Genomic DNA, 27306 nt, shown 5'->3' with positions numbered 1-27306 from the left:
AGTATTCACCTCCACAGTCCTAAAAAGCAATTTCACCGCCTAGCTGTTCTCTCAGCTTTTAATCTCTTTAAATAATACCAAGGACAGATCTGGGCTATAAGCAGGCCTTTTTGTCAAAAATATTCACTTGCTCTACCACGTTTCACCACAAGATATTCTCGATAACAGATTTAAAATCTTTTTCAGATCCCAGGCTAGGTTTTTATCCAGTTTAAGTTCTTTTCCATCTTTTTTACAAGTAGATAGAGTAGCAAATCCACGTGAAAGTAGCAACTTTTTGGGTCCCCAAATATCAAAAAGAAGCAAATCTGATTATTTAGTAATTCTTTTCAAGGCTTTATTTTCCCAAGTAGTCAGACACCGCCATTTTAGAGGGTGGGAGGAAAGCATTCACTTCCCTCTCTCCTTACAGGGGGAAGAAATTTCAAGAAGCTTTTAACAGGAAAAATACTTAGGGTAGAAAGAAGGTAGGATCTCACCCAATTTCTCCGCAGTGCTTTCAAAGTGCTTGTTAGTAATTTTGGCCTCGGCTGGCAGCGGCTTGATGATGGGCCATGTTAATCTTTTCCCTGTCAGTTCAAAGAGTTGCCCGGGATCAAACGGGAAAGCTGTCACCCTTTCGCGACCATCTGGGAATCCTCTTCACACTCATCGCCCCTCCAGGGCAACTTCCGACCCTTTTCAGGGTCCCCTGGCAGGAGAAAACCAGACAGTGGAGGGAGCGATCATCCCTCATGTCCGCCAGCACTGCGATCGCAAACCAGAAGCCTTATGTTAGACTATTTCTTGCCCTACAATCTTCCTTCTATATCTATGCCTGGTAAATTCAGCCCACCTAATCTTCCTCTTTCTTTTTTCTTAGGAATGAGAAGAATTGTTGGGGTCTTTTGTGCTCTCTGAGCTTGGTGGTTTTCTTGCAGATGTTTCATTACCAGCTAAATAAACTAATGGACTACTAGCACTGATGATGTTATCTAGTTTGGTAATGAAATGTCTGCAAGAAAACCACTAAACTCAGAGAGCACCAAGGACCTCACAGTTCAGTGCTGAGCAACAAATATTCTCTTCTAAAAATGAGAATTACAAGACAAGTTGCTTTAAGTCCTTCTTTCCTTGCTATAGTCCATAGCTGGACAATTTAGAGTTCTAAAGATAACCCATCCCACTTCCTTCATAACTTTTCTTTGCCTCATTTTGGACTAGAGTTTATGTTTTATCTGCCACATAGGTTAGGTTAGGTTATATGTGGTGTTATGGATGATAAGAGGAAGTATCAGAAAATTCCAGTCTGGGTGCTAGCATATACAGAATATTGGATTTTAAGCTTCTGTAAGATGAACAATGTCTTCATATTTATAGCTTCCTAATTCTCTTCTTTGGTCTGCTTTGGAATGAACAGTTGTGAATTTGATTGCTGTACTTCACACAAAGCCTTGACAAACAAGACAAAATGTTTTCTTTTAGACGATTTATTGAAATTTTACTTAATATAGAAAGCTTCTGTTTTACATTTTAATTTCTATCATTTTAAAATTATTTTCCATGTAATGCATCTCTAGTTTAGAACATTGGTTAGCAGTGCAATTTTTCTGTGGCTGATATAAATGTATTACAAAACTAACTATATTTTGTTGAAGCATAAAAATATTTGGAGAAAGTTTTCATTTTTAAGTAATTTTCCTTATGCTTCTTCATACATATCATCTATTTTGCTGTGATCTTCTAGGTACATATAGATGTTATGCAATCTAAGAAGCCATGATCAAATCATACCCAGAATTATACTTTCAAATTGGGACTCTGATTACTGAAAATACTTTGCTAGGATAAAGATTGAATACCATGTGTCATAACAGCAGGTTGCTGAATTAGAGTTTAAATATATATGTTTTACATGATAAATAAATTCAGGGTCTTTCGGACTGTCTGTTATTGATTAAGGTATTCTTATGCTCTTCAGTTAGTTCTTAAACTGTAATATAGAGTCTTTTAATATACACAACATATCCATTTCCATATTTTAAAATAAAACATTACAGATTTTGCAGAATAAAATCTGATCAGTTTGTCAATAACAATGTTTTACTGTAATAATTTTTACTTATTTTTTAACCTCTATTCCCTTAAAAATATTTCACATCGAGCCATATTTTTCCTGTTGATATCTTTCACACAAAATAAGATAAATATCAAATCTAGGATGAATGGAACCTGGGAAGGCCAGGAAAAGGAAGGAAAGTATTTGGGAAAAGGAGCTTTTCATGACAAAACTATTGATTTCAATCATCTAATAACAAGATTCTTTTACTATAAATGATCCATAGAGCTTTGGCTAATGGGAGGTTTTAAAATGTTAATAAATAAATCTTTTTAAGGAAATCGGGTTCCTGCTAGATGCTTACTTGAAAGTATATTTGAAGGCTATAGTGACTGAGACTCCATTATAAATCTCCATAGATAGATAACTTGGAGCTAACTTTATATGTGGATTTCCTATGTTACCAGATTTGTTCTAAAATACAGACTTCTTTTTTTGAAAAGAATATTACTAAACATATTGGTATGCATGGACCCAGTGGATCATTCAACAGTTCCCTTTAAGTAATAGATGAATTGTGCACATGGGAATTGAGATTTAAAACAGATTATATCTATGAGAAAGCAATGCATCTTGAACAAACAACAAATTGATTTGCTTTCGCATCAGACTGTATACTGTCCCCTCTGCCTTATATCAGATGGTGCATTCCCCAATTATTCAAGCTGAGTGACACTTAAAACAGGTCAATCAGCATATTGACTCTCTTTTACTATAACAAATAAGACCAAATTTATTCTTGTCCTTTCTGGAAAGTGGACGAAACTTCAAAGAAGAGTTAAAGAACATATCAGTCTTCATTTGATCTTTTCATCAAGGACAACCAATGGTCTAAGGTCATCTTTTGCCTGTGAGTGATACCCATGGCACCGCAGCTTTTAAAAATGCATTTATTTGCTGTTTGATCTCAGCACTATGATTAGCACAGAAATGCTTAGGTCAATTACGTATTTTCTAAAAATATTGTTGTGATAATTTAATTGTTTTGTTCTTGATTCATGTTCAAGAAAAGAAGGTACAAGATTCATTTTTTTCTGTTGTTTTATTCAGACATATTTGAATTATAATATTAATGTTATTATTTGCAAAAGGACATTGATATTTACTGGTTCTTGTAATCATAATGCATTAAGAAAGTTTTTCCCAACCTGATACCTTCCAAATGGGGCTGATCCTTATACAAGATAAGTCCAATATATTAAAAACACCCTGGGTTGGAAAATGCTATATAGAAAAATAGGGTCATAGTATCCTTGCAAATGTATCTCTTGTTATTATAGTCTCTTTGGATATCACCATAATACTCAAAACTGTCAATATAGATAATGTAGATATTATGTTTACCAATAGTTAAAATGTCTGACAGTTTATTTCTTTAAATTTAAAAATAAATTCAATAGACATGGTACTATCCTTGCATTAAATATTACATTGGAAAGAGGTTTGCCAAAATGCAACTGTATTCCCTCCCCCTTCTTCAGGCTTGACTATGTGCAATCCAGTTGAAGTTGGCTCCTAGTGACTACATGTGTACACCTATAATTTCTCTAATCTTCAAGTAATCCAAAAATATTATTGTTAGCCAACCTCTTTTATCTTTCTTTCAATTTTTTTCTACTTTATAGATTTCTTCTTCACGTAAAATGTCTAAGAGTCAGCCCTTCAAGGTAGCCCAGGTCAAGAAGCAGACAAGAACAACCGGAAATCTACTTTATTGTTAAAAGATAAGATATAATCTTGAAAGCCTGATAGATATTTTGTCCATTTACAGGCAGACACATGAACACAGACACACACAGACCCACAGAGACACACATAACACATATGTCAAATAAAATCAAGGGGAGGCAATTGAATTTCTTTCTCATTCATCCACCCTTCCAGGCTAAGTTATATTTACTTAACAGCTATTGAATTCCTTCTTCAAGGTCGTGCCCATATTCCTTTATACATTTCCCCCCCCCCATCAGACTGAGTCTCCCCTCCTAGGCACAAAGAAAACACTGGGAATAAATTACAAATTCACTCCCCCCCCACCTTAACTTGGCAGCTCCACCATGGTTACTAGACAGGATCAGATGAAGCTGGAGAGTCCACTCTCTCTTGACCTGTAATAGAATGTTTATTGCAACCGAAAACCAAGAATCATCTTCATCCTGGAGGTACTATCTATTTATAGTGAAGGTAGATTAGGGAGATAGGGGATATGTGGGATGAATCTTGTGTACAAAGTATGGATCACAGATATCTGTTTCAGTTTCTAACAGTCCACCAAACTCAGCATAACTCTTCTAGGGAATCAACTACTCTAAATGCTCCCTCCTGGATCTATCATGCAAAAGAGATTCTGCCTTATATTTTCCTATCCACTGGAAAAGGAGTGGGGAGGAACAGCTTTAGAATGCAAGGAGCCTCTTTATGCATAAGCAATGAATGATGGGATATTCAACAATCCTTCATAATCGACAACTGCAAACGAAAGGCCAATGGGTCAATATGTTGAGTAATTAACATAATGTTTTTCAGTGGACAGGTGAAAGAAAATCTTAGTGGAAAGATCCAGCATTCCCCAATTTTGGCACTGTCTTACCTGTGTATATCTGTGGTATGTTTGGTAATGGTAACTTTCTTTAATCTGAGGGATAAAGAGCAACAGATGCAAGAGTTCTGATGTCAGCCCTTGATAGGCTAGGTTAGGAAACAGACATCACAGGAACTATTGGAGTTTTTAAGGGGCGTAATAATAATACAATCAGGAAAACGTGATAGAGTCTCCCTCCCTCTTGAACCCACACCAAAAGAAACAAGTTGGGGAAACTGACATTTCTGTTTGAAGACTAATATGATATTTATATAAGAGTTTTTGAATTCCTTCTTAAAGGAATCCTGTCTTCTTCACCATAATTTGACTCTAATCATTTTGGCCATGTCATACAGGGGAATTCACTGGAGAGAACAATTATATTTGGAAGAGTTAGTAAAAGGAAACCAGGCCTCCAAAGAACATGGTAGCTGGACATCATCAAACCTGACACTAGCCAGGGCATAGAAAAATTCAAAGAAGTAGTGCAAGATCGGAAGATGTGGAGAGCCCTAGCCTCTAGAGCCACCAAGAGTCGGAAAGGACTATATGGATAACATCATCATTATTTGTGTCTAGAATGAGAAATTTGGATTGATTTGTTCTATAATCCATTTGTTTGTTTTTCTGGCTGGCTTTCTCACAGGCCTTCTTTAACACCAACTTTCAAGAGCATCAGTAAGCTATTCTTTCACTTCTATAATGTATCACAAAAAAAAATCATTGCTGAAAAGTTCTGTTTTTTTATAGAAAAAGACACGTCCCAGCATCTGAATATCTTTTCTAAGGCCTACGTTGCTGTCCCATTAAGTGCTAGTTTGTAACATATTATTTGATTATTTTTAATCTTAGTTTCATTTTTCTCTGTGCTTTCTGATTTTCATTAGCGGAGCTTGCAGGTTGTTGACATTTTCAGTTTACAGATTAATATTGCCAGGATTGGTCAATTATTGGTATTTCTTCTTCCAATTATACAACCACACGTATAGTCATCAATCCAGCCTCCCTCAGTATATATTCAGCATATATATTAAATAAAAAAAGAAAGTATGCAGATGTGTTTCATTCCATTACCAACCAGGAATTGGTTTTATCATGTTTCACCCAGATTTCTTATAAAGATTCCTATTTCCTTAGGACATTCTACAATTTGAATAGTCAACATAACTGAATGCCTTTCTATAATCAATTATACATACAAACATCTTTTTGGTATTATTTGGCTTTCTCAAGTATCTACTGGGTATCAACAATAACGTGTCATAATTAAAGATAAGACAGAGTCAGATCACTATGAAATTTGGGGAACTTTTTATGATTGGCTGAAAAGAGAATACGGTTAAAAGATAGTTAACATCAATTTAGATGGAAGAAGAAGGAGCAGATAAGGAGGGAGACCCAGGCGACACAGTATTGAATAACTGAAGGTTGTATAAATGTTTATAGAAGTATATACCGAGAAGGTTAGATAAATAGAAGTATTAATCTTATTGTATATAATACAGATAGGGAAATTTGGAGAGAGGAGTTGCTCGGACATTACCCCTGAATTGTATCTGAAGAGGGATGAGAGGGAAGAAAGGAGACGAGAGAGAAAAGAGTAAAGGAGGGAGAAGGAAGTAGGAAGGTTGGAGGAAGAGAAAAGGGGAGGAGAGTGGTGAAGGAGGGGAGAGGAAGAAGAGGGAAGTAGGGAAGAGACGAAAGGGAGAAAGAGGGTAAAGAAGAAGGAGTGTGGATACGGTGAAAGGGAAAATGGGCGAGCAACACCAAAGTTATGTGTATGTATTTATTTCATTTTGTTAAAAGTATCTGTATGTGAGTGTGGAGGGAATGTATGTTAATATCTGATAAGTATTACGGTATATGTATGGGGGAGAATTTGGAAAAATAAAAAATTATTAAAAACAAACAAACAATAAAGTGTCGTGTTTTCTGGCCTTTTGTAAAGCTAGTTTGAACTTCAGAAATGTCCCTTATACTGTATGGCTTTAATCTATGTTGGATGACCCTAAGCATTATTTTGCTAACATATGAAATGTACAATACTTTGTGTATCCCAGTAAGCCTCTTTTCTCTGCTATGGTTAGCTGTAATGGTATGTGGAAATAGCTATGAGAGACAGGGAGAAGAGCCACCATCAAAGTTGGATAAGAGGCAGTGTAGCCTACAAAAGGAATGTAGTTATGACAAACATCTTAGAAGGAATCCTCCCTAATTTCTAAGCCTGTAAATGTGATGGGGGGAATGTACTTTTGTGAGATTTGTTAATGTTACCCTACAATAAAGTATAATTGAATATACTTCCTGTTTGGACTATCTTGCAAGGCTAACATATCCAAAATTACCTCTTTCAATCTATTGAGATTATATACTTTTGACAATACTTAGTCCTAAATCCTACTGCTACTGTTCCTTTGATCTTCAAAGATTAAATATTGTAAACAAACAAGCAAGCATTAAACTGGAGCCATGACAAACTCTAAATCAATAAGACCACATGTGAAACCTCTTGAATTTCTTCATCTATCATCATCAAGTGAAGGAGGAAAAAAACCGTATCTCTTAATATTTTGCTTCTTCAGCAGAATTTTGAGTGAAGTATTTGAACCATATAAAAGAGTTTTAGCAAAATATTCCAACCCAGAGTCAACGTATCCCAAAGAGATCATCTTGACAGGTACATCACATATTATATCCAATTCTTACAGATGATCTTTATAAGCATAACCACAATTGATTTATTTTTCTTTTTTGCTTTCTAGCTTAAAAACAACATCAATCCATTCAGCAACATCAAATGGTATAGTTTTGACATTTGGCCTGGTATGGTAAAGCCATTTAATATGGTCATCTATCTGAAAATATCACCATTGCATCATTAGATAATTAACAATATATTTCTGATGTACCTAAGCATTATATAATAGAATGTTTACAAATTAATTAAATCATGTAGGTAAATATGAAATATTTGGTACAGGGCAGCAGAAAAATCAATATCTTTTGCTAAATGAGCATTAATGGAGTTTATTCATCAAGAACTAGAGAAAATCATTTCTGAACAAAAAATCAATATAAATTTTGCAAACATACAGATACTTAAAGAATAACTTTAGAATCTATCATTCATATGTCTTATATTCTCTATTTCCTTGGCCCTGCTCACAATTCCCTTATATTTGCTCTCCAGACAGAATAAAGATGAAAGAAGGCTATGAAATTATTAAGATTCCTTGTTATTTCAAATGAATATATCTAGGGAAAAAAAACATTTCTGTGAAAACATTTTTACTCTTTTTCTCTTGTAAATCTATAGACCATTAATATTAGAGTTTAAATGGTTCACAGTTCAGTACTGTCACAAACATTCACAAATAACATATAAGAAAAGAAAAAAAAATGATCTTCTGTGCTCCTTCTGTTCAGTCTTAAAGTTCTATGTGTTACTAGTTTCAGAGGTATTTCCTTACCTAAACAGAGAAACAGAATGATGATGGGTGGGCAAAAAACAGTGGGAGTGGGAATGACTTCCAATGTCTTCCCAACTTCCCCATTGAGTCTCCTGGTGGGAAGCTAGTAGTGAGCATCAGAAATCCTTCCTTCCTTCCCTCCTTCCTTCCTTTCCTCTCTCCCTATCTCTTCCCCATCCTTCTTTCTTGTCTTCCCTCTCCACCTTTTCCTTCCTTCCTTCCTTCCTTCCTTCCTTCCTTCCTTCCTTCCTTCCTTCCTTCCTTCCTTCCTTCCTTCCTTCATTCTTCCCTTACTTAGTCTCTTCCCTTCCTCGCTTGACTATTTGATGGCTTCTCCATTTATTTTGTTAGAAGCTTGCAGGGAAAAAGTCAGTGGGGAAACTAACTGGAAATTGCAGGTCCAAGGTCAGCAGGCAAGTAAGTGTCTTCTGCCAATTGGGGGAGGAATAAAAGGGTATGTAGGGTTGTGAGTCAGGAATGGTATTTGGGGTTACACAAAATGTGTTGCATGGGTTGGGAAGAGTGTTTGAGCCAGAGATGCCACATACAGTAGGTCAGTGAGGGCATGAGATTGGACATCATAATTCAGGAAAGTTAGCCGGGGTGCATGAGACTTCTGTATAGGTTGGGTAAGGTATGCAGGAGATGGCACAAGTCAAGAAGAATGAATGGGTGTTGCAAGGGTTTGTGACAAGTGCTACACCAATAGGGGATGGCATCAGAGGCAGCATGTATCAAGAAACATGTGAGGGTGTGAGAGGTGCTTCCTGGGTTGTAGAAAGCACATGGGAGGTGGCACAAATTGAGAAAGGGGGGGGGATTGGGCCAGGCTGGGAAAATGTGTGGAGGACAATGGCATAGGCCAGGAAGGGTGCAAGGGAGTTCCTTCCTCCCTGTTCCTTTGTCTCTTCTTTCACCTTTCCTTTTCATTTACAGTAAGCAGGAATATGGCTGCTGCTGGGTGAGTGAGAGAGTGAGTGAGTGAGTGAGTGAGTGAGTGAGTGAGTGAGTGAGTGATTGTCAGACTAGCTGAGAAAGTGTCACAGAACATTTAAAATGAAGTTTACATGATCACAGCAGTATCCACTAGTACTGAAGCAGCACAAATTTCCCAAATTTCGTTCTCTCTGGAGTTATGGGTCCTGGCTTCTGGACATATTCTGTTAATTAGCTCATTTGGTTCAGTTAGCATATCTTGGTTCAAAAATTGTCCTCTAATGCACTGTTCACTCAGTTAAGAGTCATTATAGCAAGAATTTTAGGACTATATAGATGCACAGGCCCATAAAAAGTGGGAATTTGGAGAATTAATATTTCTATTTATTTCTGCTAGATGCTTGAGGGGAAAATCACCCATAATGTGCTTCATAATCTTAATTGCTTCTATTAGCTCAGTCACCCAATATGAATCTTTACTGCTTAACTATATTGTTAATAGATAAAAAAACTATAGAAGGAATTAGATAGAACACTTTATGGAAAATTAACAGATAAATGACCTTATACCTTTTTCCTCTAACAACGTTTTATGACTATTTCTCAGAATGTGCTATCTTAGGCACAACCTGAATATGTAAGTATATTGCTTCCTCTAATAAAATCATTAATATCTTTGTGCCAAAGAATACTTTGTATGAGACAAATACATTGTAAACTATATTATAGTGTCAATACTTCTGGGATAACCTAATTCACATTAGGAAGTAAGTGACTTCCAAAAATAGAGCAACCAACGAGACTGTAGGTTTCTTCTTCTTCACACTGTGATGATACATTCTAATAGCATAAATCCTAATTGAGAAATTATGTAGAGATAGGATCTGCATAATTCAAAGGAAGACATAACCTGTTGTAGTTGCAGCAGGTAACCAGGTTGCCTTCTTGGGAATATTTAAAGCCAGGCTCATAACTATCTAGCCTTTTAGAACAAACTCTATTGGGTTGCAAAATGATAATACAAAAAGCTGTCTGTGCCTTGCCCCTTGCATTAAAAGCATTTTTTTCATCTTTGCCGTAAGCTAAACAGTCACTGCTACTGTTGCTCCATGTGAAACTATGAGCATATGTTTTTTCTCTTTCTGTTTGATGTTGCATTGAAAATGTACCCAAGAGAATTTGTTATTGTCTTATGAAACCTGACTTAGTTGGGTGCCACAAACCTGGATTTTGACATCAAAACAAACAACTATAGTCCAGTTAGTTTTACTTCTTTTGTGCAAAGGGACAGGAATGAAACAAGAGTAAATGAGCCTCACAATATCAGCAGGCTACTTGTCCACAGGAAAGAAAAATAAGTCAGGTATATTGATTTATCGTGCCTGAATAATAATACCTAATGAAAAAGTCTGAAAGTCCAAGCCCTGAAGAGGGATATATGGGAATAAGATAACAGTTGTTGCTAGCAGTATGTGTAATGCTAAACTACTGTTTGGTATTGCATTTGAAATGGTGTTTGGGTAAGTGTCCAAGGAAAAAGGAGAAGGGCATGTACCTTTTGGTCAATGCTGTATGCTAGAATCCAGTCTTCTTGCTTAGGATGGAATAGCAGACTCTGGATATAGAAGCTGAGTCGATATTTTTGATAGGTGGCTCCTTCATCGTTACTGATGAGTATGCTACTTTCAATTTCAGGATCACTTAAGAGCATTATCTATAAAAAAAGTAGGAAAAGTTAAAGAAAGTCTAATAATTTGATAACAATTGAAAATACTATCATGCATATATAACACACATTTATGTAAGATTTTCACACCAGGAATTCTGATACCAACTCACAATCACATATTAAATGCTAAGCAGGATTTGGCAGTGCATCACCTGCAGGTGCCTAATGAGACATTCCAATCTTCAAATATCACTAAAATCTCATGAGAATTTATTTAAAAGTCTCAAAATGTCAGAAATTCTCATGTGAGAAAGCTGAAATCTCACAACATCTCTTTAAAAGATCATGAAATTTTGATGCTGTCATGATGGCATAGACACTTGCTATAATGTACAAAAGGTTGCCAGGCAGAATCATATATCAACTTCTTTTGAACAGATGAGTGTTATTAAAAGAAAGCCAGATGGCATCATTAATTTATTTTTCAAATTTGTAGCCACACACGCTCAGCAAAGCCAAACTACTGACTGAGAAAACTAAGACCAACACAATCATTTTTCATTTAGGATATAGGAACCCCCCAAGCTAAGAGATAACCATACATGATTCAGGTGTACAGGTCTGACCAACATAAACAGATGAATTTCTAATTCTGTTTAAAAACAAATCTTTTTGAATTTAGAGATTTTACTCACATGCATAACTCTGTAGAGCAAAGAGAATACAGAGCAGCATAAATAATTTGCCATTATTCTATAAATTGTACAAATTAAATGAATACTTAAAATGTAGCACTTTACATATGGAAGTGTAGAAGAATTACGGTAAAATGCAATTATAAAAAGAGTGCACATATATCAGCCATTTGTCCCAATGAAATGACCAGTCTAGGTGCTAATGAAATGACCTGTCTCAGAAGAAAAAATATGTAGCATATGAACTATTAAATATACATATTTGAGGTAGTGGAGTCCAGGGTATGCTAAAGAAGTTAAGATAAATTAGGAGGAGAAGGAGGAGGGGGAGGGGGAGGGGAGGGGGAGGAGGAGGAGGAAGAGGAGGAGGAGGAGGAGGAGATGTTGTGACAATGTAATTAAAGCTGCATCCATTACTGATGTGTGACCCTGTCTTGACTTTTTTTTAACTATACACTGCAAACATGCCTAGATTAAGGGTTAGCATTTGAAGACACTTGTTTTGCGTTTTAATTATGACTTATCTAATAGCTCTTATAAAGATAGCTTATCTAAGAACTTATCTTTGCCTTGCTAGCTTTCAAATTCAAATAGTCTGGGTAAAGCTTGATAGCAATAATGTTAAGCCAAAATCATACATGAACAATAACTAATCCTAATGCCTACTATGAATGTTTTGTGTCAAACTTATTTAACTTGGTAGTTTCAAAACCTACAGTGATGCTTTTTGGTTTATGTAAAATAAATTCTCCAGAAATCAGCATAGTAAATTGCATCATCCTGGACTATCCAATAAGAATTTTTAAAATGATTCATATATTAACAATAGTTACACACTATGTAATTCATAGTCAAAAGATACTGGGTTTAGTGAAAAATCAGAAAAAAAACATTTGTTAAACTGAAGCTTATCTAGTACCTAAACAAAAAATTGAAAATATATTAGATTTTGTCATTCTCACAAGAATTGTCTTTCAAATCTACTACTATGAAATCTGGGGAACTTTTTATGATTGGCTGAAAAGAGAATATAGTTAAACATCAATTTAGATGGAAGAAGAAGGAGCAGATAAGGAGGGAGACCCAGGCAACACAGTATTGAATAACTGGAGATTGTATAAATATTTATAGAAGTATATACCGAGAAGGTTAGATAAATAGAAGTATTAATGTAAGAGAAAAATAATCTTATTGTATATAATACAGATAGGGAAATTTGGAGAGAGGAGTTGCTCGGACATTACCCCTGAATTGTATCTGAAGAGGGATGAGAGGGAAGAAAGGAGAGGAGAGAGAAAAGAGTAAAGGAGGGGAAAAGGAAGTAGGAAGGTTGGAGGAGAAGAGGAGAAGAGGAAAGAGAAGAGGAGAGAAAGAAGAGGGAAGTAGGGAAGAGAAGAAAGGGAGAAAGAAGGTAGAGAATAAGGAATGTGGATACAGTGAAAGGATAAATGGGCGAGCAGCACCAAAAGTCATGTGTATGTATTTATTTCATTTTATTAAAAGTATCTTATATATGAATGTAAAAAGAATGTATGTTAACATCTGATAAATATCACGGTATATGTATGGGGGAGAGTTTGGAAAAATAAAAAATTATTAAAAAAAAGAATTGTCTTTCAAATCTTAACTTGTCCAAATAGGAACTTGGAGATTTAGAGGCAAGAGCACCAAATAACATGGGGATTGCCAATTTCACAAGATATGGGCTACTTTTTTGAGGGATGAAAGGAGGAATTATGTCATAGACACAAATTGTTGTGGTTTGAATGAATAGTGAAAAAGCAATAATTTTATTCTTGAAATACAGCCCCAAAATATCACAAAAGGCATTTGAATCCAAAATACAAAACACAGACAAGTCTATATTCTGTGAAAATAGATGCAAAATGGATTTGATAAGCAAATCAAAATTCATCATACCTATGCAAAACTGAAGAATGTAAAGCTACAATATATGTTAATCAAACAGATGTTTGTAATACATCTATTACAAACAATTAAAATATAACCTTAAACCTTAATGACTTTCAATGTACAAATCAAACTAACATTAATAGATACATGTTTTTCAAAGAACACTAAATTAGCAAAGTTCATAAAAAATCTATGTATAAAACTATGATTGCAGAAATAACTTTACCAAGAGGAAGCAAATAATAAATATTGAATTGTGAAAAAAATTCATATTTCCTTTGCTCTTCACTGGGATAGACATTGCAAAAAGATCTGGGTATAAAGTAGTAATTTTTTAAAAAAGGTTGTTTACATAGTCACAGACTTAAAATGGAGAGAATGAAGAGTTAGAGATTCAATGTATTAAACTTTGCTAAACATCATGAATGTTTCAACTTATACCTTGGACTATTGAGCTCAACACATAATTGATTATTCCTTCCTTGCTGAAAATCTAATTTTATGGGCCCCAATATCAAAAAAAAAAAAAATCAATAGAAAAAAATAAGAAGAAGAGAGACAAGAAAATTTGGGTAATATCAGGATGCGGAAAACTTTTGGTGCATGAAATAGTGTCATCTTGTTTTGGAAAGCTACCTGAAGGAAAGCTACCTGATATCAATCTAAGCTTCAGGTGGTCCATGCACACATACAGATATGTGCACTTATACAATAGTGGCCAAAATTGTGGAAACCTTTTGGGAAAAGTGTACAGTAGAAATGCCATCTTTGGTTAAGTTTCCACCAATTTTTCTTCTAATTTCTTTATAACTGTAGCCTTGTTCACTTAATAATATGATTTTACATCACTTTCTGGGTAACCAGTCAACTCTTTGCACCACTACTTTAATTTTATTATGTTTTACAAGTTCACCAAATGAAAGAACACAAAAAACCTAACCAACTTGATAGCGATCACATAACACACTGACAAATGTCCTCCTCTCAGTTTCAATACATGACATCAATAACTGAATCCTACTGTGATCTGATTGGCTCATTGCCAAAACAAGATGACACTTGATCGACTCTCTAAATACTCATGCTCATTGGCTACAATCAGATGAAGGAAAGCTACCTAATATCAATCTAAGCAAAATTGTGCTTCCTTTTTCTGGTTATTTGGCTATAACATTTCATAGAGTACAGTACAGATAATTGAACAAACCTTGTTGCATTACATTCTTGATTAAATTATCTTTCCATTGATATATAATTTTATGGTGCTATCAAAAAAAAAGGTGGTGTTATTAGTCATCAAACCTCAAAAATACACTTTTCCCAAAAGATTTCCACAATTTTGGCCACTACTATATGATGCTCTTTTGTTTTAGGCACAGTTCCCAAACTGTCTGTTCTAGAGGAAGTTGAATATTTCATTGTGTTTAAGCTGCTATGATTACATGTTGATTTATTTCTTTCAACTGAGGTGTTCATTTTTATTTATTTATTTATTTTGACTGGGCCAGCACAGATGAAGTGACTGGTCATACCTCTATTGCTAATGAGTTAGGCTAGGTGAGGAGTTATGTGTGTAGAATTTGGAATGAAGCAGCAGGCTCTAAAGAAGCCTAGGGCCCAGTGAGAGAAACATTATGGTTCTGACTGACGCTGAAGATTAACTAGAGTGTAAACTATAGAGGAAAACATTGCATCAAGGGATAACTGAAATCAGTCCTGGAGCAGTTCTGACTGATGGCAAATATCTCTTATTTATATATAGTTTTCTCTGATGAAAAATCAAAGGTTCCTGTCACAATTTCTTGGTAGCATTAGCTGTATTCCTTGCACATAGCATCAGGTCTGGTAAAGCCACAACTGGACTAAAGTTGACACCAGTAAATTCCACACAATTGCTGGCTATTTCCAGACAGGTAGATACTAGACCAAGCAAGATCAAATTCCAAGATCAAATTCAAGATCTATTTATTTGGTGAAACTGCATCTATCTATCTATCTATCTATCTATCTATCTATCTATCTATCTATCTATCTAGCTACACATACATGGAGAGAGAGAGAGAGAGAGAGAGAGAGAGAGAGAGAGAGAGAGAGAGAGAGAGAGAGATACCAAACCATATTCTGCCTTTGTTTTTTTTTTTCTTAAACTAATTCTGAAAAGCAAATTATTAGGTTGGATTTTGGTGGTATGTTTGTGTGTGCGTGCATGCGCATGCACCTGTGCACATACACTGATGTTTGAAGATTCTCTTGAGGAAACTACATCTAATGTGGGTCAATTAATATTCATGATCTTCAAGAAAAGCAACTGTCTGACATAAAATTAATAATGTATGTGCATACACATGCACTGATTTCACACACAAGTGATGTTAATATAAAAATAGTACCACATATTAGGTTTTGGTCTGCTGCTTAGATCTGTGCATGTATGTGTACTCTGGGATGCATGTAGGTCCAACTGATGCTGAGATTCAGGATGCTTTTATATATGTAGCATGCCAGACAGACTGACTGACAGACAGATATTCTATGCCTTTGAGGAAGGAGTTGGGCTCTCTTTATGCAATGTTGGGCATGGTTGATGCAGCCCATAGTTCATTTTTTACTTAAAAGGCATGCTTAAACTTCTTGTTCTGACCTTAACATGTTTAGCACTTCAAATGAAAAAAGTGGAACTGCTTTGTTGAGCAAGGGATATGTATGACTCATGACTGATTACTACTTTGTTTCAGATGCTAGTGAGTATTGTTGATGTGTATGTAGTTATATTTAGAAAAGAAATGTTGGTAGCCAGGAAGGAGATAATTTTCTATGTTCCCAGAGCATTTCTCTTAAGTAACAACTTCCTTCCTTCCTTCCTTCCTTCCTTCCTTCCTTCCTTCCTTCCTTCCTTCCTTCCTTCCTTCCTTCCTTCCTTCCTTCCTATAGTAGGGTGGAAGGAGGCATGTTTCTCTAAGGTTAGACAATAAAGGTTATGATTCCAATTATATGCAAGGAGATGCATTTTCAAATTCCAGTTCTAACAGGAATACATGACAATCACTATCCCTTGACACCTAGGAGAGAATTGCTCAGCACTGGTTCCCATTGATTTTTCAATTACATTTATCTCCTTCTCCCATTTCATGTTTATGTTTGGGGACTTTCTAGGCCAGCATTGTTGGGAATCTGGGCATTTTGTTTGGGGGTTCATGGTCATGGTGAGGCTATACATGCATGCATGCGTGCAGCTTAGAGGAACATGGTGACCATGCCACTAATATGTTAGTAATGCATTGATTTTTTTACTGAGTCCACCTGTGAGCATCTGGGACCTACTGTCAATCTCACAAAGTGGCAACATATAATTGAAAGGACCAAGAGCACACCTACTCAGTTTGAACATACTGGACAGACAAAAATGAAATGGTCCATCCTCAGATAACCAGCCCCTGTGCCAGAAAGATCTTTATATATAGCACTAGCATTGGTAACTGCACCTGATAAATAATACAGCTGTCAAAGCAGCAGTGAAAATAGGTAAAGGCAAGTTAGAAATTAAGGAACACAAGGACATTCTGGTCTTCAACAAATGTGACCAATGTAATCTCAGTGCTGTACCCTGGCCTGAAATCCAATTGAAACAAGCCCAGATAATCCACTTCCTCAAAATCCCTCTCCAGTTGCTGACCAATCACTTGTCAATAACCTTCTTCACAAAGGGAGTTTGGAAACTGGATGAAAACTGCACAATTCCGTTGATGTAGCTTTACAACAAAGTAGAATTAGCTTATAAGGTTGTGTCTGATCATATGTGGTAAGGCTGACATCAGTCTTGCAAATCTGAAACTATAATTCTCCCACCATTACCATTACATTCCAAGAACTTAGGGGTGGGGCTCTTCTTAGCCTCTTGGCCTGCCCACTATGCAGCTGTGGTCTATACTATTATCTGATCGTTCATAGGCAATACCTATTCACCCCATCTCCCAATGGCATTTCCACATAGCATTGCAAAGGTGGAGAAATAAAGATGTTTCATTACTTTATTGCCACAATGTAACCCTTCTGTTTCTCTTCTTCCAATAAAGACCTAGGCAATTTTTTTTTTTTGAATTTTATTTCCCAGAGCTTCTCAGACAATCAAGGTACACCCCAGAATTGGTGCAAAGAGAATTGGATGGGGAGGGAGTTGGGTGGGGAGGGAAGCAAGCCAGAAAATGATCTATTCATGGTGATAGTAGTAACAACAAACACTAGATCACATCACAATTTCCCTGAGACTAAACAGAACCAGTATGGAACATCTGGCATATGTTAAATTCAAAGCAATGCTTATATCACCTTCACTAATCCAGAACAAGTAAGCACTCACTCTGCACTGTTCAGTTCCTGATCTGTTCCTAGTTATTCACTGTTGTTGCTTTAATGTAGCCACAGTCTTCATAAACTATCATGTCTTTATTAGGCTCTAGAGTCAGTCCTAGTTGATCTGAGAGTCTTCAATTTAACACCAGCAAAAATAAACTGATTCTGGTTGTGAATTAAAGATTAAAGGATTCACAATCAGGGAAAAAAACCTGATGGGAAAGGGGTTATCAGACTCCCTTCCCATTTTAATATGGACTTTCTACAGCAAAATTGAGAAACAAAAGCTTTTTCTATATAAAAAAATGGTTTATATTTTTTTGTAAGCTAAAAACTGCCTCAGCACACTATATGTCTTCAGTAAAGGATCCACCCAATACTGATTTAAATTAATCTCTTTTCATTAACAGCTAATAAACAAACACCAGCAATAATGTGCATTGAGCATTGGTTTAGCACTATTATTTATAATTGCTAGAAGGAACACCAGAACATTGTCAAATATAATGTATAGGCTTTAAATATCTAATCATTTTCCATAATAATAGGTTAAATAGCAACTCTTTATAAAGAGAAAAATATTATTCATTTTGTTATATTCTAGAACAGTTTCTAATGTATTTTTTCATGGTGCAGAGCTGTCTATTATTGTTGGGAAAAAATCTTGCAAAATGCTATTGAATGAAATTTCTTCTAATGCTTCGTTCCAGTTTGCAGAATTCAGCCCTAAAAGTTTAATTAAGGCACAATCAAGATTGGACATGTAATTGTAGTTCGAGTAGGGCAAAAAGATCAGCTGAAAAAGGAATGAGTAAATACAACTATGTGGGCTACGTTGAAATGATTGAAATGTTTTTTTTTGTGTTTGTGTGTGTTTGGGTTTTTCTATTAGAATTCTGAACATCAAAAAGATTAAAGTATGTTTCTTTAAAAATGTGTTTCTAGACCTTAATAAGAATATTAAGAAAACATAGTAGTTATACTGAAACCTTGATATAGAATAAAGTATGATGCTGCATCTGCCAACAGATGTGAATCCCATTGGAACATACTGAAGACTACTTACTAAATAATTGATAGATAAAAATGTAAATATTGTCACAGACAAAATACAGTGAAACAACTGAATATGACCCATAATTTATAATTATATTAACTATATTATTAACCAACATTATTAGCAAAAGACTTTAATATCCTGTGTAAATGTAATCATAATATGTGCTGAATAACCTGAAGGGATCTAGGTGTAGGCTAGTAGAGCACTGTATACACACTGTCTACCATATCCCAAATAAAAACAAAATGAACATGTTCTTTCCTTTTTCCTCCTGACAATTTAGTTTAGGATTTCATCTAATGAAATTGATCAAATCTAGCATCATTTTATTCTGATTTCCACAGCCAATACACAGGGTTATTCATTCAAGAGAAAGCTTAGATCAAGGGTTCCCAACTCCTGGTCCATGGTCCGGTACCAGGCCACGCATGCCAGCAACTGGTCTGCACAAACAAGCAAAGCCCCATCTGTGGGATGCAGGCAGCACACAAAACCACACATTCCCTGGTCCACAGAAAAACCTTTCTCCACGGAACCGGCCCCTGGTGCCCTAAAGGTTGGGATCTCTGGCTTAGATTACATAATACAATTAGGATTAAAGCCCTGCATATAGTCTGCCTCTGTAGTGAAGATATTGCTATAAAATGGTTGATTTCCATTATATACTCTTAGAACAATGCTCAGGTCTAGAACTAAAGAGGCTGATTCTGCATAATCTAATCTTCACTTGAAGCATATCCTCAATATGCCTGTTTTAATTTATTTAAAATACATATCAACTTTTCACCAAAAGTATACTTATGACTGTTCACAGGTATCCTTCTTTCCTGCTTCTGCAGGCTTTTTCATTCCTGGTTTGCTTCCTGCTAGAGTAATTTTAGAAAACTACAAATTTTGCAATAGCACTATGATTAAATTAAGACTTCTGCTTTTTGAGATGAGTTTAGCCAATCAAAGGCAATACTTAAAAATAGAGAAGTTATCAATATCATCCCATAAGAATTCTGGATGGGCCAAAGGAGAGTGTTTTATATCCTAGTCCCTGCCCATCCCAAATCAAGTTCCATAGTTATTTTTATTTATTTATTTATAAAATTTATGGGCTATCTATTTTACATCAAGATAACTTGAATTCAAGATCGAATCCATATTGTGTATAGTAGGAAGCTTTTGTGCCTTAATTGTTCATTTTCAAAACTGATGTAGTGGAGTACTATGATTCATGACATTTTTTTCAAAAGCTAGATTTAATTTTTATATATTCCTGAATAAATTCTCCAAAGGTTGATGAATATTTCTAAGTAGGCTACTAATTTCTCACTTTTTAATCAGGGTATATCTGAGATTATCTATCACCCAGGGATAACATGGCTGAACCTTTTATTTCTGCTTCTGGTAAAATCACTTATTACAACTTAGAAATTAACATAATAACAAATTTAATTATTAGATATAAATTCAGATGATCATCTTTGTGGAACACAATGATGTAAGTGTTCAGGATGAAATGCACTGTCCTATTATATATGGGTTTATGGAGCATGTGTTATAAAAATACTTCAACCATACTGGCAGTCATTTGAAACCAATCTCATAAAATCCATGTGAATCTTGAAGTGCTAAAGGTGCCTTTGACTACGGTAATGAAATAATACCCAACTGAAACAACAAGATTACTGCATTTGCTCCTCATTTTCCATTTTTAAGTCAAATATTTTTACTTTTCATTTTTAAAGAATTTTTTTAAAAAAAATTAAACTAGGTCTTCTGCAAAACAGAAATACAAATTTATTTACAGTGTGTCAATTTTAAAAAGTCAAGCAAATATATTTCCCAAAGAAGTTATGCAGAAAATACATAAGGTAAAATTGTAATGCATTTATTTGCAGTAGTGGCCAAAATTGTGGAAACCTTTTGGGAAAAGTATATTTTTGAGGTTTGATGGCTAATAACACCACCTTTTTTGGGAGTAGTACCATAAAATTATATATCAATGAAAAGATAATTTAATAAAGAATGTAATGCAACAAAGTTTGTTCAATTATCTGTACTGTATTCTATGAAAAGTTATAGCCAAATAACCAGAAAAAGGTAGCACAACTTGCTTAGATTGATATCAGGTAGCTTTCCTTCATCTGATTGTAGCCAATGAGCATGAGTGTTTAGAGAGTAAATCAGGTGTCATCCTGTTTTGTCAATGAACCAATCAGATCACAGTAGGATTCAGTTACTGAAGTCATGTATTGAAGCTGAGAGGAGGACATTTGTCAGTGTGTTATGTGATCGCTATCAAGTTGGTTAGGTTTTTTGTGTTCTTTCATTTAGTGAACTTGTAAAACATAATAAAATTAAAGTAATGGTGCAAAGAGTTGACTGGTTACCCAGAAAGTGATGTAAAATAGTATTATTAAGTGAACAAGGCTACAGCTATAAAGAAATTAGAAGAAAAATTGGTGGAAACTTAACCAAAGGTGGCATTTCTACTGTAAACTTTTCCCAAAAGGTTTCCACAATTTTGGCCACTACTGTATAGTCATAGACTTATAGTATATCTTTCAGAAATTAAAAGGATGCTTATACTCTTTTGTTGGATTTTCCAAATGTTTTTTTAAAAAATATTTAGCTAAATATTTAATATGTAGCTCTTTTCTATTTCCCTCTCTTGGAAAGGGAAAATAGATCTCCACACTTACTTAAAAACATCACATGAAGGTGTGAAGGTGAGTCGAGGGGTGTTTTTTCAGTATCTCTCTCTCTCTCTCTCTCTCTCTCTCTCTCTCTCTCCTCTCTCTCTCTTTCTCTCTGAAAAATCATCCCTCAACCCACCTCACATAATATTGGGATCACAAGCAGATATCCTGGGTATTCAGCATGTGATCCTCAATGAACTGCATCTACATGGAGGGAAGTGTGTAGTGGGGTGCCCCAGAGCTCTGTTCTGAGTCCACTGCTTTTCAACATCTTCAACATCAATGATTTGGATGAGGGGATAGATGGAACTCATCAAATTTGCAGATAACACCAAGCTGGCAGGAATAGCCAACACTCCAGAAGACAGGCTTAAGATACAGGAGGACCTGGACAGACTTGAACACTGGGCACTATCTAACAAAATGAAATTCAATGGTGAAAAAAATAAGGTTCTACATTTAGGCAAGAAAAACCAAATGTACAGGTATAGTATAGTATAGTATTGCTCAATAGTAGTAACTGTGAGAGGAATCTCAGAGTCCTAGTGGACAATCACTTAAATATGAGCCGGCAGTGTGCTGCAGCTGCCAAAAAAGCCAACACAGTGCTGGGCTGCATTAACAGAGGGATAGAATCAAGATCACGTGAAGTATTAATACCTCTTTACAATGCCTTGGTAAGGCCACATTTGGAATACTGCATCCAGTTTTGGTCACCATGATGTAAAAAAAATGTTGAGATTCTAGAAAGAGTACAGAGAAGAGCAACAAAGATGATTAGGGGACTGGAGGCTAAAACATATAAGGAATGGTTGCTGGAATTGGGTATGTCTAGTTTAACGAAGAGAAGGTCAAGGGGGGACATGATAGCAGTTTCCAATATCTCAGGGGCTGCCACAAAGAAGAGGGAGTCAAGCTATTCTTCCAAGCGCCTGAAGGCAGGACAAGAAGCAACGGGTGGAAACTAATCAAGGAGAGAAGCAACCTAGAACTAAGGAGAAACTTCCTGACAGTTAGAACAATTAACCAGTGGAACAACTTGCCTCCAGAAGTGGTGAATGCTCCAACACTGGAAGTTTTTAAGAAGAGACTGGACAGCCATTTGTCCGAAATGGTATAGGGTTTCCTGCCTGAGCAGGGGGTTGGACTCAATGACCTCCTAGGTCCCTTCCAACTTTATTATTATTAAACATGGTTTAATACTGCTTACAGAAAGTGATTCTCAGGATACTTTGGCACCAAGTCATAATTACACAGTAAGACAATTTCTTTCTGCCCTTACTCTCAGGAACAATATTGAATAAATAAAATATTATCTTCCAGTTGCTTGAACAAGTGCTTGAACAAGTTACATCTCATGCCTTTTTGCTTCCTCAAAAATTCTCCAAGTGATTTCATTGGATACTAAAATTGGTGCAATGAACTATTCAGGAAAGCCTTCAATTGCTCTCATAAGACATGGGTTTATGCTCTAGATATGAAATGTTCACCCTGATCGTACACAGAATAACAAATTCCTTGAAAAATAAAGCACACATTCAGAATGTCAGTGCTTATATAATACATAAAATTAGCTTTCTTGATTAAAAAAATTAAAATAGAGTAAGTTGAATAACACTGAACTATCTCACTGCCTTCCAGCTTTGTGCTCAAGTATATGCCCTAAGGTTGTAAACTAAGAGGCTGGCATAGATTTTGTCTAATCTTTTCTCTCTCTCTGGGTAACTTGTCTCCCATCTCTGTTTCTCTTTTCTCACATGTGTTTGGAAAAAAAAACTTTTTTGCAAGGCAGGAACTCATCTATACAATGAAGAATGTGGGGAAAACATAACCCTCCCACAGCTTTCATAATAATTTCAAAGGTGAAGTGATACAAAATGTTATGTGTAACTCTCAAGAATGGCAGTTTATGTTCTGCTTTGTTCTCACTATGTGATACGATGTTTCAAGAACTAATATCAGAATTTGGGAAGGAAAAGTTTACAGTATGAAAGCTGACACACATGGGCCTGACACACATGGGCCTATATATATAGCTAGTATCATGGAAACAGTTTAAAAGCCTGTCTTCAAGTAAAACCACTGTGGGGGGGGGGGGAAGGTTCGGTCATTAAGTTTGGTCCTAACATATAGAATCTCATTATTCCTTTGTCAACAGTTTCAACCCCATCTCAAGAGCAAAATAGTTTTGTTAGCTGACTGTTAATCTAATAACTTCTATTTTTTATTAATACAGATAGCCCTTGTTTAGTGATCACAATAGGATTATTGCAGAAATTGGTTGTTAAGCAAAGCAGTCACTAAATGAAACCAGGACTGTGCTTATCATCCTACTTCAGCTTTCTTTTGATTTAGAGACTTCCAAAGGTCACAAATGCAATGATTGGACGTGTGGTTACTTTTCATCATTATCATAACTGTGAACAATTATTAAATGTGGCAGTCATTAAATGAGGACTACCTGTATGACTATTTCCTTTTTTAAAAAGTGTTATAATTTATTAGCCATCAGCAGACCTTGTTATAGCCTATTTTATCAATTGACTTTGCAGAATATCCTAATTTATGAATTATGATAAACCACAGTTTCTTTAGACGTGGCCTAATGACTAAGTCACAGTGACTTAGGTTTACTCAGCACACTATGCTACATCCCATGGTTTATAAATCACAATGGCTAGATTCATGCAATATAACAAGTTGCAAATAAATAAAGATCTTTATAGCTTACTGAAACATATGAACCCAGCCAAACTGTAAATGCTGACCTTTTGTCTGTTCTGAATCTACCTCTATTGCATTCAGCATTTACTAAGAATATTTCCTCTTGCCCTAAATGAATTTCCCAAAAATTCATATTCATATACAATTTTTTTAAAAAAAGTAAAAACTGAACACAATTTTTTTAAAAAGATTAGAAGTATGGTTATTTAAATTTAAAAAGTATTATTTCGTCAGAGGAATGTAGATAGCCCATATCAATGAGTGAATTGGATACCCAAGTGATTTTATTCATGATAATGTAAGAAAATTGTTAAAACTGCTCCTTTACAAAAGGATTAAAAAAAACAAACTTAAAAATGTTCTGCCTGGGCTGCTATTGAGTTAATGGAGATATATCTATCTAACTAATTGCATTGTTGGTTTTTACAGTAATTGTATTAAAAGTTACAATTAAAAAAAGGTAAAAAATAATACAAATTAAAAAATTAAAAAATAAAGAGAAAAAATGGGAAGTGCAGGAAATAAAAAATAGGAACAAAAATAGAAATGAAATAGAAAAAAGTTTTTCCAATGCATAAAGGCCTTAAGGAATACAGTTCACTTTGATGTGATCCTAATCAAATATCAATGTGCAGATTAAAAAAATTAAGGATATAAGAAGCTAATATTTTGAGAAAAAGAAAAGGCAAAAGAGTTAAGCACATTTAGTTTGTGAATTCAAAATGACCATGAGAGGACATAATAGCCATTTTATTTGCACACATAATTTAACAAAACTATTAGTACAATTTATTTGACAGTATTGGCAATTGCAGAATCAGAATTCAATCTACGTAAGTATTATTATGGAATTTCTAACCTGCTTTTCTGTTGGAATCCATGCATACACAAATCCAGCATTATTTTAACAAGCAAAATTGTTTTTGAAATCTATGAAGACAACCTGAAATATGCTTTACTCTGAACTCTTATTACAGAACTATATAAATAATAAATACTGCCTGTTTTCCTACCCTAAAGTTTTTAGAGCAACTACCCTAATATATGCAGGAAAAGCCAAATGTACAGATGAAAATGGAAATGAGAGATGGTTGGTGAATCAGTGAACAGTCTTAATCGATTGCTGAAACTAATGTATGAATAAGAATAGACTTATCCATTAGATTATTAATGCAATTCTTGGCTTTGAAAACTGACATATTTTCAGAGAAAATACATTTGGAAAAGGTGTCTTTGACAGTAAAACATAAGATGGAATGGGGCAATCAGTGAAGGTAGCTAGTTGTTGGGAGCACCTATTATTTGTAGAATAGAATAATATAGCATATGGTCTACCTCAATGTCCAAACTGATTAGCCACTTTACAGTAGATATAATATGATATGAAGATATCATTCAGAAAAGATTCAACTGTGATGTATCCCATCACCAGACTAATCTAGCTGTTGTACATGAGCAACCATCAGAAGTGATGAACGTTTTGGGAATAATTAATAGAGTTAAAGGTTTGGTGCAAAAACACCTGTGCTAAGAAGGTAGATATTGTAACTCTTCCAAAAATCAAAAGAAATAAAGTTGGGACAGAATAAACAGGAAAAATGGAATTGCAAGAGTTGGGGCAGAATAAACAGAGATTATATATTAGAAGAAGAAATAGATAGTTGGTGTGGTTAGAGAGAAGGCTAGATAGATTAAAGATTAGGGGATTTAATTATTTGTGACTGATTTAAACCTAGAGAAAGAGTCTGGGCAGAAAAATAAGAGTGGGAGTAGAAAACTGTGTCAGGTGCAGAGCATGTCTTTAGCCAAGAAGGCAAAAGCCATAAAAAGAAAATGTCCTCAGAAAAAAACAGTTTAGAAAGAAATAACAATAATAATAGAGTTGGAGGTCTTCTAGTCCATTCCCCTGGTCAGGCAGGAAACCCTATACCATTTCAGACAAATGGCTGTCCAGTCTCTTCTTAAAAACTTCCAGTGTTGGAGCATTCATAGCTTCTGGAGGCAAGTTGTTCCACTACAGTAATTAATTGTTCTAACTGTCAGGAAGTTTCTCCTTAGTTCTAGGTTGCTTCTCTCTTTAAGTAGTTTCCATCCATTGCTTCTTGTTCTGCCTTCAGGTGCTTTGGAGAATAGCTTGACTCCCTCTTCTTTGTGGCAACCCCTGAGATATTGGAACACTGCTATCATGTCACCCCTCGCCCTTCTCTTCATTAAACTAGACATACCCAATTCTAGCAACCATTCTTTATATGTTTGGGCCTCCAGTCCCCTAATTGTCTTTGTTGCTCTTCTCTGTACTCTTTCTATAGTCTCAACATCTTTTTTACACCATGGTGACCAAAACTGGATGTGGTATTCCAAGTGTGGCCTTACCAAGGTGTTATAAAGTGGTAGTAACACTTCATGTGATATTGATTCTATCCCTGTTAATGCAGCCTAGCACTGTGTTTCATTTTGTTAGTAGCGCCCAATGTTCAAGTCTGTCAAGATCCTTCTGTATCTTACACCTATCTTCTGGAGTGTTGGCTATTCCTGCCAGTTTGGTGTCACCTGCAAATTTGATGAGTTCCCCATCTATCCCCTCGTCCAAATCATTGATTAAGATATTGAAGAGCACTGGGCCTAGAACAGAGCCCTGGGGAAACCACTACACACTTCCCTCCATGTAGCTGCAGTTCCATTGAGGACCACATGCTGAGTACAGCAATCAGCCAGCTCTGTATTCATCTGGTGGTGATGCTGTCTAACCCACATTTTTTTTATCTTATCAAGTAGTAGATTGTTGTCTACTTTATCAAATGCCTTACTGAAGTCCAAGTAAATTATATCCACAGCATTCCTGTGGTCCACTCATTTTGTCACCTGGTCAAAGAATGCAATAAAATTTGTCCGGCATGATCTGTTTTTGACAAATGCTTTACAGTAAAGGAGAAAAAAGATAGAAAGAGGTTAAAGAAAGCAATTGGGCTTAGGAAAAAGGGAGATCTTTCTCTTCCTACAACAGAAGAAACTGAGAAATTATTCTTGTCAACAAAAAAAATATAAGAAAGAAAATAGAGTTCTCCTCTGAGTAGAACTGTCTACTAGAGATTTCTCTCTCTGCACCCAGAAATAGAAGA

General features: G+C 35.4%; 1 protein-coding gene across 1 annotated transcript in view; it reads right to left on the bottom strand.

Annotated features, from left to right (window-relative positions):
* The window catches only part of LOC120304818 (VPS10 domain-containing receptor SorCS3-like), a 319187-nt gene that overhangs the window by 216570 nt on the left and 75311 nt on the right, over positions 1–27306 (bottom strand). Inside the window, exon 3 of the mRNA XM_039335790.1 lies at positions 10641–10799. Within this exon, the coding sequence (XP_039191724.1) occupies positions 10641–10799 (159 nt within the window). The remainder of the gene's footprint in view (positions 1–10640; positions 10800–27306) is intronic.

Source organism: Crotalus tigris, unplaced genomic scaffold (genome assembly GCF_016545835.1).
Source record: "Crotalus tigris isolate CLP2741 ecotype Arizona unplaced genomic scaffold, ASM1654583v1 scf7180000017659.2616968, whole genome shotgun sequence".
NCBI classification, from domain to species: Eukaryota; Metazoa; Chordata; class Lepidosauria; order Squamata; family Viperidae; genus Crotalus; species Crotalus tigris.
Note: the sequence above shows the minus strand (reverse complement) of the source record. Positions and strands in the feature narration are given on the sequence as shown.